Genomic DNA, 15499 nt, shown 5'->3' on the forward strand with positions numbered 1-15499 from the left:
CCTTTCCCCATAACTGAGACTTCCCATACCCTTTACCAGCTTAGTTGCCCTTCTCTGGACCCTCTCTAACTCAATAATGTCCCGTTTGAGCACTGGAGACCAAAACTGAACAGCATATTCTAGATGGGGCCTTACCAGCGCTCTGTAAAGGGGAAGAATAACCCCCTCCTCCCGTGAATCTATACCCCTTTTAATACAGCTCAAAACCTTGTTTGCCCTTGCAGCTGCTGCCTGGCATTGCTTGCTACAGCCAAGTTTATTATCTACAAGGACTCCAAGGTCCTTCTCCATTAGGGATTTGCCTAGTGCAGTCCCATTAAGGGTATACGGGGCTTGCATATTTTTACATCCCAGGTGCATGACCTTACATTTATCCACATTAAATCTCATCTGCCACTTAGCTGCCCAGATTGCCAGTTGGTCAAGATCCTGCTGCAGGGATGTCACATCCTGGATAGAACTGACTGGTCTGCAGAGTTTTGTGTCATCTGCAAACACTGATACATTACCCATAATACCCTCCCCTAAGTCATTTATGAACAAATTAAACAAAAGTGGACCCAGTACAGAACCCTGAGGGACCCCACTGAGAACCTTACTCCAAGTAGAGAATGTACCATTAACAACCCCCCTCTGTACCCGATCCTGTAGCCAGTTTTCTATCCATGTGCAAACGGCTTCACTAAGACCAATAGACCTTAGCTTAGAAAGCAGTCGTTTGTGGGGAACGGTATCAAATGCTTTGGCAAAATCCAAATAGATTATATCTACTGCCCCCCCACTGTCCCACTACTGCCCCCCCCACTGTCCAGCTTCTTACTTACCTCATCATAAAAAGCAATTAAATTGGTCTGACATGACCTGTCCTTCATAAAGCCATGCTGATTACTGCTCATAATGGCATTCTCCACTACATAATTTTGAATGTGATCCCTTAACAAGCCTTCAAATAACTTGCCCACCACGGATGTCAGACTTACAGGCCTATAATTGCCAGGCTGAGATCTTACTCCCTGTATAAATATAGGAATGACATTCGCCTTCTTCCAATCCCTAGGTACCATACCTGATGAAAGAGAGTCTGAGAATATCAGAAACAAGGGCCACTGCAATTCTGCCCCTAGCTCTCTCAGTACCCGAGGGTGTATTCCATCTGGCCCAGGTGCCTTGTTTACATTTATCGTGTGTAACCCTTTAAGCACCATATCCTGTGCCAACCACTGTGTAGTTGGAGCTGAGGCAACAGTGCAGCTATTGGGTGGGACTTGGCCCACTGGCTCCCCCTACTGTATACACAGAAGAAAAGAACTGGTTAAGCACATCTGCCTTTTCTGTACCCGCTGTAACCATATTGTTATTATAACTCAATGGGGCCACACCCTCAACCTGCATCTTTTTACTATTAATATACTAAAAAAACTTTTTGGGGTTAGTCTTGGCCTCGGCCGTGATGCGCTCCTCATTTTCTATCTTTGCCTTCCGGATTGCTGTTTTACAACACTGGGAGTCAGCTCCCAGATTAAGGTGTTACTTTCCCCAACAGCTGCAATTACACTGTGATGTTTTCACTAATTTTGTATCTCAATTAATTTGTGAACTAACTAAAGTGCATGGTTAGGTGTCCTTTTTGTTCCAGATCCAACCTTCACTGAGGGAACTGCAGCTCGAGGACTAAATGATGCTAAAGAAATTCGTTTGGAACCACACCTCCCACTACAAAGGATCCCAGTTCTGGAAGGAACATTTGCATCCGGGCAATAATAACTTATATCCTTTTCTGTATTACACAGTTCTGATACAACTCCTCTAATACATAGCCTCATGCCTTATTTATCTTAGACATATGTGTCAGGGTTAATGCATGTAGAAATGGAAGGATTATGGTTTAATAGACAGTTTATGGCAGTTGTATTAGCCTGTAAACAAGAAGGTTTCAGAGAATATTAGAGGACATATGGCACAATTATATTAGTATCCGGACATTTGTCCATTAGATCAAATTAACCTGCCGTGTGGGCTATTTTCCAAAATCAATGTAGGATGTGTGTCTTGTACCCCCTACAAAGCATTCTTAAAGACCCACACACCTGCTTATCAAAAACAGTATCCCTGGTATCAAGAGAAGATATACGGGCCATCAACAAACTCATGCACCCGATGGTACACATTGTAACAGACATTAACCCCTTACTTACCTCTACACCTTCAGACTCAACATACTACAGTGTCATAAATTTAGGGAATGCATACCATTCTATATCAGTGAGTGAGAAGACAAGGCCCTTGTTTGCCTTCACGTGCGATCGGCGTCAATCACCTCTGCGCAATTAGCAATGAAGTACGCCGCTAACAGCGTGATTTATGGGTATGTACTCCGCAAATCTCTAAAGGGCTGGGGATATCAGTCAGGGTCAACTCCCCTGCAATATGTTGATGATTTATTGTTGTGTAGTGCAGACCGAGAAAGTTGTGAAAAAGACACTATTTCACTGCTGAATTACCTGTGTGAGGAGGGGCACAAGGTATCATCAAAAAGGTGCAGTATTGCAAACCATCTGTACAGTACTTGGGTTTCTTGCTATCACAGGGGCAGAGACTAATAAACCCACAGAGAATCCAGGCAATCTCAGCCATAGAAAGCCACAAACTAAGGAACAATTGCTCACATTCTTGGGCACGGTTGGTTTTTGCAGACAATGGATTCCAGACTGTTCATATTTTGAAAGCATTTTAAGGAGCATACTTACAGACTCTGAATCTGACAATTTGCAATGGACTTAAACTGGCACAAATGCATTTAAAGCTTTACTGTGGGTATTGGCATCTGCACCTATACTCAGTCTGCCTAACTATAATCTGCCTTTGTGTTGTACTGCAGGAAATTGTAAGACCATGGTTGCAGGCTTAGCCCAGATTTACGGAAACAGTTAAAGACCCATAGCATACTTCTTTAAGGTGCTACCGCTCATTGCGCAAGGCATATCTGCCTACCTGTGGGTGCTAGCAGCTTGCGCGGTAGCTGTTGAGTCTTCTATTGCTAAGACCGTATTCTATCCTATAACTTTCTATATTTCACAAGTGTTGATGGTAAGCCTATGGCACATGCTATTTATATAGAAGAATTGTGACAAGCCCTTATGCTTCCACACACCCTAGTGGTAGTTAAGTGCCATGGGCACTCTACCGCCGGTGGCTGCCCACCCAATTGACCCCCCTGCGCAGCCCCCACCTGATATTACTGCATTATGTGTGCCACATCTCTGCCACATGGTTTGCTCTTATATGAGCTACAGTTATATGATAATATGTTGACCATCGACAACAATGGTCTCTGGTCAAAAGGAGGGATAATAGGTCTCCAGAAATATGCAGCACCACTGTTCATTATGTAGTTCATGGTGCATATAAACAGGAAAGTCACAGCAAGTGCATATAAACAGGAAAGTCATAGCAAGTAAAATACTGAAATGTGTCATGTAAAAAAAAGGAAAGTCATAGCAAGTGAAACATTGAAACTGGAGGGTATCAATACCCCTTTGTCATAGTAGACAGGTTCAGTAGGTAAATGGGAGCACAAAAATTCCATTTGAAATCTTAATGGGTAAGCCTTTTCCCACTCCGTGGACAAGGACTCCCATAGATCACTATACCAGGCGATTTGGATCAGATACGGGAACAATATGTAACTGAATTGATAAAGGTTTTGAATAGTCACAACAATGATGTTTATCTCTCTTTTCACAGAAACATACACATCCATATTAACCAGGAGACATTGTGCGAGACTCCATCCAAAGAAAGGGGGAACCACCCCATACGGAGATCTCACGACCGTGATAGACATCACCAGAACCACAGTCCTGACATCTGACAGCAATCAATGGATACACGAAATGCACCTAAAGAGGGCCCCCACCCCATGAGGATTACTCCACAGGATACACCATCCTCAGATGACAACGGTGACCCCCCCCTTTGAGGCCCTACCCAGTCCTCACCCCAGGAAACGGCGATCGAGTCTGAAAATCTACCTCATCATTTTCCTCAGCAAAATTCTTGTTTTAGCAGGATTTGTCTACTTTATCATTTTCCTTAGCACCACGTGTGCACATCACCATGAGGAGTTACCCTGTTTGTGTGGACAGTCTCCGGACCGCCCCAACAGGAACATAACAGTAGACAAGAGAGCATTAGACATACATGATGACAATTTGTGGGAATACATGGCACGGATTGTTCTTAACACTAGTTACAGGTGTTTAAAGGATGTCACTAGTGCAACTGAACTGATTGAGACTTGTTTTGTAGCTGTTGCTACTCCCACCATTGTGCTTACTGACATTTTCCATGCTAAAAATGACTCTGAAGTGCAAGATTCTGATATTGAAACACATGTCTCTGTATATGCTTATGTTACAGATCAAAATGCTACTAGACGCATGCGAAAGAATTTTGCTTCCATAGTTACTCACAATGTAACTGCAAGTGACATATGCTATAACATGACTTGTAATGTTAGCGACATCCCTGTGTGCATTCAGGCACGTGTGACTAAGAGTACTGACCCGCACCCAGTGTGCAGTAGGATGACTTCTCAATGCATCATTATCACCACAATTATGTCATGTAATCATACCATCCTGGCACCTAGTTTAGCTAAGCATGTGCCAATGCCCAGAGGTTGGTTCTTCTCTTTTAGGAACAACTCGTTTAATTACATTCCAGCTAATATTTCTGGTGGACCCTGTGCATTAACTAGACTTAGTTTAGCTGTTCCTACAGCCCACCCAGGCCCAGCGCCCTAATAGAGGCACAGATTATGAATACATACCTAGGATTGTAAGACACGTAATGTCTAAGTCTGAAATAATAGCGCTAGGATTCTCACTGGTAGGAGTACCAGGATTGACTGTATATCAGGGTAAACAAACTAATAAAATAGTTTGCATCATAGTTAAGAGCATTAATGCTGCCAGCATTGCAATTGCAAATCTATTGACTGACATAGGAGACGCTAGAAAAGCTGTACTACAAAATCGTGCAGCGATCGATTATTTGTTTTTCAAGCCTAATCATGGTTGTGAATACTTTGAAGGCTTATTCTGCTGTAATTTTTTCAAAGTTGTCATTATTATCATTTGTTTGATTATCATTCAGTGTGTGCCTTCACTAATCCACATGTGTTGTTCATGTTATAATGATATAACTTTAAGTGTTATCACTTCGTGATAAAAGGAAGGGTACCTAAAATTCTCCCTCCATAGATTTAATCTTCAATATGTTATCACTTCGTGATAAAAGGAGGGATTGTAAGGTTTGATATAATATCCTATAATCGTATATTCATGTAATTATACATTCACATATGCATGTATTTTGATACTTTGATACACTTTGATGCTTAGCATATCATACTCCATTTTAGAGATGTATCTCCATTTTGTAACAGCAACCAGCAAGGTTTGAACATCCCATAATTAGCTGTTTTTCCCAAATAGTACCCTTGCACAACTTGCACCTGACAAAACATAAGCCGTGAGAAACAATTTAATCTTATCTGTGCACTAACGCCTTTCTACTCCTTGTATCCTCCTTTAAATTCCTGTCCCGCATTAGCCATCCTTGAAGGCCATCCTTGAAGATAATGAGGTTCTACTCCATCTTTAATTTATAATGATTCCTTTGTCTCTGTATGTACACAAGAGGTATAAATTCTATGATCACGTCAGGATAAACTGGACAGGTTTGAACTTCCATTGGAGCTGTGTCGTTCTTGTCCCCGTATACGCCTTTGTCCTGGTAGGCGGGCACCCACGGATTACTAAATCTAAGATCGGCGGTCAAGGACCTTACACTTGCCAGCTAGCAATCCTCTGCGCCCTCTACTTTCGGCTGCCTCTGCATTAGCATAGGGAGAGAGGGCCGCAGAGCTTAGGTAGCCTTGCCGGCTAGCAATCATCAGCGCCCTCTACTTTCTGCTGCCTCTGCATTAGCATAGGGAGAGATAGCCGCAGAGCTTCGGATACCTGGCCGGCTAGCAATCCTCAACATCCTCTAGTTTCTGCTGCCTCTGCATAAGCATAGGGAGAGAGGGCCGCAGAGCTTAGGTAGCCTTGCCGGCTAAAAATCCTCAGCGCTCTCTACTTTCTCCTGCCTCTGCATAAGCATAGGGAGAGAGGGCCGCAGAGCTTAGGTAGTCTTGCCGGCTAGCAATCCTCAGTGGCCTCTACTTTCTGCTGCCTCTGCATTAGCATAGGGAGAGAGGGCTGCAGAGCTTAGGTAACCTTGCCGGCTAACAATCCTCAGCGCCCTCTACTTTCAGCTGCCTCTGCATTAGCATAGGGAAAGAGGGCCGCAGAGCTTAGGTAACCTTGCCGGCGACCAATCCTCAGTGTCCTCTACTTTCTGCTGCCTCTGCATTAGCATAGGGAGAGAGAGCCGCAGAGCTTAGGTAGCCTTACCGGCTAAAAATCCTCAGCAACCTCTACTTTCTGCTGCCTCTGCATTAGCATTAGCATAGGGAGAGAGGGCCGCAGAGCTTACGTAGCCTTACCGGCTAGCAATCCCCAGCGCCCTCTACTTTCTGGTATCTCTGCATTAGTATAGGGAGAGAGGGCCGCAGAGCTTAGGTAGCCTTGCCGGCTAGCAATCTTCAGCGCCCTCTACTTTCTGCTGCCTCTGCATTAGCATAGAGAGAGAGGGCCGCAGAGCTTAGTTAGCCTTGCCAGCTAGCAATCCCCAGCGCCCTCTACTTTCTGCTGCCTCTGCATTAGCATAGGGAGAGAGGGCCAGAGAGGGCCGCAGAGCATAGGTAGCCTTGCCGGCTAGCAATTCTCAGCACCCTCTACTTTCTGCTGCCTCTGTATTAGCCTAAAGAACGAGGGCAAGAGAGGGCCGCAAAGCTTAGGTAGCCTTGCCGGCTAGCAATCCCCAGCACCCTCTACTTTCTGCTGCCTCTGCATTAGCATAGGGAGAGAGGGCCGCAGAGCTTAGGTAACCTTGCCGGCTAGCAATCCTCAGCGCCCTCTACTGTCTGCTGCCTCTGCATTAGCCTAAGGAAAGAGGGCCAGAGAGGGCCAGAGAGGGCCAGAGAGGGCCAGAGAGGGCCAGACAGGGCCGCAAAGCTTAGGTAGCCTTGCCGGCTAGCAATCCCAAGCGCCCTCTAATTTCTGCTGCCTCGGCATTAGCATAGGGAGAGAGGGCCGCAGAGCTTAAGTAGACTTGCCGGCTAGCAATCCTCAGCGCCCTCTACTTTCTGCTGCCTCTGCATTAGCATAGTGAGAGAGGGCCGCAGGGCTTCGGTAGACTTGCCGGCTAGCAATCTTCAGCGCCCTCTACTTTCTGCTGCCTCTGCATTAGCATAGGGAGAGAGGGCCGCAGGGCTTCGGTAGCCTTGCCGACTAGAGATCCTAAGTGCCCTCTACTTTCTGCTGCCTCTGCATTAGCATAGGGAGAGAAGGCCGCAGAGCTTAGGTAGCCTTCCGGCTAGCAATTCTCAGCACCCTCTACTTTCTGCTGCCTCTGCATTAGCCTAAGGAACGAGGGCCAGAGAGGGCCGCAAAGCTTAGGTAGCCTTGCCGGCTAGCAATCCCCAGCGCCCTCTACTTTCTGCTGCCTCTGCATTAGCATAGGAAGAGAGGGCAGCAGAGCGTAAGTAGACTTGCCGGCTAGCAATCCTCAGCGCCCTCTACTTTCTGCTGCCTCTGCATTAGCATAGGGTGAGAGGGCTGCAGAGCTTAGGTAGCCTTGCCGGCTTGAAATCCTCAGCACCCTCTACTTTCTGCTGCCTCTGCATTAGCCTAAGGAACGAGGGCAAGAGAGGGCCGCAAAGCTTAGGTAGCTTTGCTGGCTAGAAATCCTCATTGGCCTCTACTTTCTGCTGCCTCTGCATTAGCATAGGGAGAGAGGGCCACAGAGCTTAAGTAGCCTTGCCGGCTACCAATCCTCAGTGGCCTCTACTTTCTGCTGCCTCTGCATTGGGAGAGAGGGAGAGAGGGAGAGAGGAAGAGAGGGAGAGAGGGAGAGAGGGAGAGAGGGAGAGAGGGAGAGAGGGAGAGAGGGAGAGAGGGAGAGAGGGAGAGAGGGAGAGAGGGAGAGAGGGAGAGAGGGAGAGAGGGCAACAGAGCTTAGGTAGCCTTGCCGGCTAGCAATCCTCAGTGCCCTCTACTTTCTGCTGCCTCTGCATTAGCATAGGGAGAGAGGGCCACAGAGCTTAGGTAGTCTTGCCAGCTAGCAAGACTCAGCACCCTCTACTTTCTGCTGCCTCTGCAATAGCATAGGGAGAGAGGGCCACAGAGCTTAGGTAGCCTTGCCGGCTAGCAATCCTCAGTGCCCTCTACTTTCTGCTGCCTCTGCATTAGCATAGGGAGAGAGGACCACAGAGCTTAGGTAGCCTTGCTGGCTAGCAATCCTAAGCTCCCACTACTTTCTTCTGCCTCTGCATTAGCATAGGGAGAGAGGGCCGCAGAGCTTAAGTAGCCTTGCCGGCTAGCAATCCTCAGCGTCCTCTACTTTCTGCTGCCTCTGCATTAGCATAGGGAGAGAGGGCCACAGAGCTTAGCGTGCCTTGCCGGCTAGCAATCCTCAGCGCCCTTTACTTTCTGCTGCCTCTGCATTAGCATAGAGAAAAAGGGCAGAAGAGGGCCGCAGAGCTTAGGTAGCCTTGCCGGCTAGCAATCCACACCGCCCTCTACTTTCTGCTGCCTCTGCATTAGCATAGGGAAAGAGGGCCGCAAAGCTTAGGTAGCCTTGCTGGCTAGCAATCCTCAGCGCCCTCTACTTTCTGCTGCCTCTGCATTAGCATAGGGAGAAAAAGCCGCAGTGCTTAGGTAGCCTTGCCGGCTGGCAATCCTCAGCGCCCTCTACTTTCTGCTGCCTCTGCATTAGCATAGGGAGAGAGGGCCGCAGGGCTTAGGTAGACTTGCCGGCTAGCAATCTTCAGCGCCCTCTACTTTCTGCTGCCTCTGCATTAGCATAGGGAGAGAAGGCCGCAGAGCTTTATTTAGCCTTCCGGCTAGCAATTCTCAGCACCCTCTACTTTCTGCTGCCTCTGCATTAGCCTAAGGAACGAGGGCCAGAGAGGGCCGCAAAGCTTAGGTAGACTTGCCGGCTCACAATCCTCAGCACCCTCTACTTTCTGCTGCCTCTGCATTAGCATAGGGAGAGAGGGCCGCAGAGCTTAGGTAGCCTTGCCGGCTAGCAATCCTCAGCACCCTCTACTGTCTGCTGCCTCTGCATTAGCCTAAGGAAAGAGGGCAAGAGAGGGCCGCAAAGCTTAGGTAGCTTTGCTGGCTAGAAATCCTCATTGGCCTCTACTTTCTGCTGCCTCTGCATTAGCATAGGGAGAGAGGGCCACAGAGCTTAAGTAGCCTTGCCGGCTACCAATCCTCAGTGGCCTCTACTTTCTGCTGCCTCTGCATTAGGAGAGGGGGAGAGGGGGAGAGGGGGAGAGGGGGAGAGGGGGAGAGGGGGAGAGGGGGAGAGGGGGAGAGGGGGAGAGGGGGCAACAGAGCTTAGGTAGCCTTGCCGGCTAGCAATCCTCAGTGCCCTCTACTTTCTGCTGCCTCTGCATTAGCATAGGGAGAGACGGCCACAGAGCTTAGGTAGTCTTGCCAGCTAGCAAGACTCAGCACCCTCTACTTTCTGCTGCCTCTGCAATAGCATAGGGAGAGACGGCCACAGAGCTTAGGTAGTCTTGCCAGCTAGCAAGACTCAGCACCCTCTACTTTCTGCTGCCTCTGCAATAGCATAGGGAGAGAGGGCCACAGAGCTTAGGTAGCCTTGCCGGCTAGCAATCCTAAGCGCCCACTACTTTCTGCTGCCTCTGCATTAGCATAGGGAGAGAGGGCCACAGAGCTTAGCTTGCCTTGCTGGCTAGCAATCCTCAGCGCCCTTTACTTTCTGCTGCCTCTGCATTAGCATAGAGAAAAAGGGCAGAAGAGGGCCGCAGAGCTTAGGTAGCCTTGCCGGCTAGCAATCCACACCGCCCTCTACTTTCTGCTGCCTCTGCATTAGCATAGGGAAAGAGGGCCGCAAAGCTTAGGTAGCCTTGCTGGCTAACAATCCTCAGCGCCCTCTACTTTCTGCTGCCTCTGCATTAGCATAGGGAGAAAAAGCCGCAGTGCTTAGGTAGCCTTGCCGGCTGGCAATCCTCAGCGCCCTCTACTTTCTGCTGCCTCTGCATTAGCATAGGGAGAGAGGGCCTCAGAGCTTAGGTAGCCTTGTCGGCTAGCAATCCTCAGCACCCTCTACTTTCTGCTGCCTCTGCATTAGCATAGGGAGACAGGGCCGCAGAGCTTACCTAGCCTTGCCCGCTAGCAATCCTCAGCGCCCTCTAATTTCTGCTGCCTCCGCATTAGCATAGGGAGAGAGGGCCGCAGAGCTTAGGTAGCCTTGCCGGCTAGCAATCCTAAGCGCCCACTACTTTCTGCTGCCTCTGCATTAGCATAGGGAGAGAGGGCCACAGAGCTTAGCTTGCCTTGCTGGCTAGCAATCCTCAGCGCCCTTTACTTTCTGCTGCCTCTGCATTAGCATAGAGAAAAAGGGCAGAAGAGGGCCGCAGAGCTTAGGTAGCCTTGCCGGCTAGCAATCCACACCGCCCTCTACTTTCGGCTGCCTCTGCATTAGCATAGGGAAAGAGGGCCGCAAAGCTTAGGTAGCCTTGCTGGCTAGCAATCCTCAGCGCCCTCTACTTTCTGCTGCCTCTGCATTAGCATAGGGAGAAAAAGCCGCAGTGCTTAGGTAGCCTTGCCGGCTGGCAATCCTCAGCGCCCTCTACTTTCTGCTGCCTCTGCATTAGCATAGGGAGAGAGGGCCTCAGAGCTTAGGTAGCCTTGCCGGCTAGCAATCCTCAGCGCCCTCTACTTTCTGCTGCCTCTGCATTAGCATAGGGAGAGAGGGCCTCAGAGCTTAGGTAGCCTTGCCCTCTAGCAATCCTCAGCACCCTCTAATTTCTGCTGCCTCCGCATTAGCATAGGGAGAGAGGGCCGCAGAGGGCCTCAGAGCTTAGGTACCCTTGCCGGCTAGCACTCCTCAGGGCCCTCTACTTTCATTAGCATAGGGAGAGAAGGCCGGAGAAGGCCGGAGACCTTAGGTAGCCTTGCCGGCTAGCAATTCTCAGCGCCTTCTACTTGCCTCTGCCTCTGCCTCTGCCTCTGCCTCTGCCTCTGCCTCTGCCTCTGCCTCTGCCTCTGCCTCTGCCTCTGCCTCTGCCTCTGCCTCTGCCTCTGCCTCTGCCTCTGCCTCTGCCTCTGCCTCTGCCTCTGCCTCTGCCTCTGCCTCTGCCTCTGCCTCTGCCTCTGCCTCTGCATAGGGAGAGAGGGCCGAAGAGCTTAGGTAGCCTTGCCGGCTAGCAATCCTCAGCGCCCTCTACTTTCTGCTGCCTCTGCATTAGCATAGGGAGAGAGGGCCGCAGGGCTTAGGTAGCCTTGCCGGCTTGCAATCCTCAGCGCCCTCTACTTTCTGCTGCCTCTGCATTAGCATAGGGAGAGAGGGCCGAAGGGCTTAGGTAGCCTTGCCAGCTAGCAATCCTCAGCGCCCTCCACTTTCTCCTGTCTCTGCATTAGCATATGGAGAGAGGGCCGGAGAAGGCTGCAGACCTTAGGTAGCCTTGCCGGCTAGCAATCCTCAGCGCCTTCTACTTTCTTCTGCCTCTGCCTCTGCCTCTGCATTAGCATTCGCATTAGTATAGGGAGAGAGGGCCGCAGAGCTTAGGTAGTGTTGCCGGCTAGCAATCCTCAGCGCCTTCTACTTTCTTCTGCCTCTGCCTCTGCCTCTGCCTCTGCCTCTGCTGCCTCTGCCTCTGCCTCTGCCTCTGCCTCTGCCTCTGCCTCTGCCTCTGCCTCTGCCTCTGCCTCTGCCTCTGCCTCTGCCTCTGCCTCTGCCTCTGCCTCTGCCTCTGCCTCTGCCTCTGCCTTAGTATAGGGAGAGAGGGCCGCAGAGCTTAGGTAGTGTTGCCGGCTAGCAATCCTCAGCGCCCTCTACTTTCTGCTCCCTCTGCATTAGCATAGGGAGAGAGGGCCGGAGAAGGCCGCAGACCTTAGGTAGCCTTGCCGGCTAGCAATCCTCAGTGTCACAACCTCAGGGCCGTGAGTTCCCAGACATAGGGCAGGACCCAAAGAGCAAACAGTTGGTATCACAGGATGAGGCGTTTATTGGAGAAATGGCAAGTAGCCATCAGCAGGTTCCCATAAGCCAGTAGGTGGTAGCCAGCCTGCACTCTTGTTCCTTAGGGAGTAGGGAAATACACACAGTTGGGGGGAATCTTCTTGCCGCAGCTAAGGTAGATTCCAGGGAACACAGGGGAGGGGGTCCTGCCGTAGCTAAGGTTACACCCCAGACAAAAGGCCCCTTGGAACTCTTGGCAGCCACCTTTGTAGCCAGAAAGGGAGCAGCCCCTGTCGTAAAACCAAAACAGGATTTGGCTCCTTCTGCCAACCCAAAGGCAGCTTCCAGAGGGGCCAATCATAGCTAATCCCACTGGGCCTATGGGAAGCCACCTAGGGAGCATGCCCAGTTCAGTCTTTTGCATTTACTAGACAGAGCATTGCTCTCACAAGGGGTAACTATGTGTATTGTGTCACTATGGGGTCTGGCTCTGTGTGCCCTCACAATAGGGGCAATTACATGGGGAGGGCCAGACAGAGCCGGCTGGATACACACAATACACACCTAGATGAGATTAACCTACACAATGCATTTGCTACAACAGGTAGGAGGGGGCAGGGGGTACATTTCAGCATAAACAGAAATATATAATAGTTTCATCCAACTTATACAGTTTGTTATGTCACATTTCTCCCCCTTCCCAAATAGTGAGCCTGCTGGGGGCCTACACAGGTTCCCAGCAGCCTCACTAGCCAATTCCCATAAAGCAAAAGTCTTTAGTTCCTTGGGGGGGGGGGCATATTGGCAAAACAGGAATAAAAAGATGGGGTATAAACAGAACCCACAGGATCTAAGAGGGATATTTCAGGGCGGCCATCATTAACCCTCTCTCCTCCATATGGGCGACCCTGTAATGTCACAGTTCTGGCCTCCAGGACAATAAAGGGGCCTTCCAGGGAGAAGGGAACAATCCCAGGTGGTACAGTCTGTATTCCCCCCCCAAGCAGTCAGGCCAAGGTGACTCATCTTCAAGTGACCCCAATGACCAGTGGACCCCAAAGAGTATTAGACAAATGTTTATCCCCCTGTCTTTTCTTTAATTCCACCCAACCTCTCTCAAGGCCCCGGTCCCTGTAACATTACACAATGGGGGACCCCTCCATCTGGGAGATATTGTCGGGACAGCACGGGGACTCACCAGTGTTTTATTTCTCTGTGGGGTAATTCTCTGGCCTTGTTGTCTGCCAGAGGGGGTTTCCGGAACAACTGCCCTGGTTACACGTTGTGCTTTTCGGGTGCCCCTTACTCCATTCCCAGAACTGACTGCTCTGATAGACATTGGGGAATGCTGAGCAATGCTTTCCTCTTGGTCCTGTTCCTGGTCCTCTCCAGCCAGCAACAACTCAGGTAGTGGGGAATCCTCATCTCTTCCCTCCTTGGAGCTTTTTTCAAACTGAGCAGCTCCAGGCTCCACACAATTAGGGATTTCACTTGGGGAGGCCTCAGCCTCTGCCAAGCCTTTAAAGTGGCAGCACCCACTCTCCGGTTCTGCCAGCCCAGGGGTAACACAACCACTGGACTCCATACAGACTGGGATTTCACTTGGGGAGGCCTCAGCCTCTGCCAAGCCTTTAAAATGGCAGCACCCACTCTCCGGTTCTACCAGCACAGGGGTAACACAACCACTGAACTCTAAACAAACAGGGTTTTCACTCGGGGAGGCCTCAGCCTCTGCCAAGCCTTTAAAGTGGCAGCACCCACTCTCCGGTTCTACCAGCACAGGGGTAACACAACCACTGAACTCTAAACAAACAGGGTTTTCACTCGGGGAGGCCTCAGCCTCTGCCAAGCCTTTAAAGTGGCAGCACCCACTCTCCGGTTCTGCCAGCACAGGGGCAACACAACCACTGGACTCCTCACAAACAGGGATTTCCCTTGGGGACCAAAATAAAGTTGTTTGGGAAGCTTCTTGTTCCTCCCCCACCCCGGCACTGACTGTACTGGGGGTAAGTGAAAGTCTTTTGGACCTACAGTACCAAGGCAGGGCTGTGCCTGCTGAAAACCACAAAAAGATGGTGCACATACCCTCAGTGCTTCCTTGCGTTGGTTTTCCAATTCCTGGATACTTCCATACTCTTTTATCAATTCCAGTTCCTGATACACCAGGTCAGCAAGCCAGTCCCTCCGTTCCTCTGTATCATTCATTCCTATATAAAAGAAGCGCTGTGCATAGAGGGTATGGAATTCCCCCTCTGGGTTACCCACAAAGGTGCTATAGTCACAGAAATTCAGCCTCTCCCATTGGCCGTGCCATTCCGCCAAGCTACAGGGAAGCGGGAGCACTGTATAGGGACTGTGCCAATATCTCCCACCTGGTTGGTGCATGGTGCGCTGCAGAACATAGTACCCATCCTCCAGGTCTGCCTCTCCTGCCACTAACTGCCCTACTCCATATGCCAGACCCTCATCCCCAGATAGTCCCAGTGACTCACATCTCAGCCAGAACAGGGTCCTCTCTCTGGGATCAGTAGGGATCTCTGGAGTCCAGGAGTAATCCATGCAAGCGAAGAGATCCAATGGGTCAGCGTAGAATCCAGGTGGGGTGCTCATGGTGCCTTTTGGGTCCTGGGATCCTATCCCACTGCTTGCCACCAAATTATGTCACAACCTCAGGGCCGTGAGTTCCCAGACATAGGGCAGGACCCAAAGAGCAAACAGTTGGTATCACAGGATGAGGCGTTTATTGGAGAAATGGCAAGTAGCCATCAGCAGGTTCCCATAAGCCAGTAGGTGGTAGCCAGCCTGCACTCTTGTTCCTTAGGGAGTAGGGAAATACACACAGTTGGGGGGAATCTTCTTGCCGCAGCTAAGGTAGATTCCAGGGGAACACAGGGGAGGGGGTCCTGCCGTAGCTAAGGTTACACCCCAGACAAAAGGTCCCTTGGAACTCTTGGCAGCCACCTTTGTAGCCAGAAAGGGAGCAGCCCCTGTCGTAAAACCAAAACAGGATTTGGCTCCTTCTGCCAACCCAAAGGCAGCTTCCAGAGGGGCCAATCATAGCTAATCCCACTGGGCCTATGGGAAGCCACCTAGGGAGCATGCCCAGTTCAGTCTTTTGCATTTACTAGACAGAGCACTGCTCTCACAAGGGGTAACTATGTGTATTGTGTCACTATGGGGTCTGGCTCTGTGTGCCCTCACAATAGGGGGCAATTACATGGGGAGGGCCAGACAGAGCCGGCTGGATACACACAATACACACCTAGATGAGACTTTCTGCTGCCACTGCATTAGCATAGGGAGAGAGGGCCGCAGAGCTTAGGTAGCCTTGCCGGCTAGCAATCCTCAGCGCCCTCTACTGTCTGCTGCCTCTGCATTAGCCTAAGGAAAGAGG

At 50.2% G+C, this 15499-nt stretch overlaps 1 protein-coding gene across 1 annotated transcript; it reads right to left on the reverse strand.

The window, feature by feature from the left end:
• Positions 1-1897: 1897 nt before the first annotated feature.
• Positions 1898-14839, reverse strand: LOC105945931. Its single transcript, XM_012954981.2, has 2 exons — positions 13916-14839; positions 1898-1916 (listed from the first exon to the last, which is right to left on the reverse strand). The coding sequence occupies exons 1-2, from the start codon at positions 14713-14715 to the stop codon at positions 1898-1900; spliced, it is 819 nt and encodes a 272-aa protein (XP_012810435.2). The 5' UTR covers positions 14716-14839.
• Between the last annotated feature and the right edge of the window lie 660 nt (positions 14840-15499).

This window comes from Xenopus tropicalis, chromosome 9 (assembly GCF_000004195.4).
Source record: "Xenopus tropicalis strain Nigerian chromosome 9, UCB_Xtro_10.0, whole genome shotgun sequence".
In the NCBI taxonomy this organism is placed as follows: Eukaryota; Metazoa; Chordata; class Amphibia; order Anura; family Pipidae; genus Xenopus; species Xenopus tropicalis.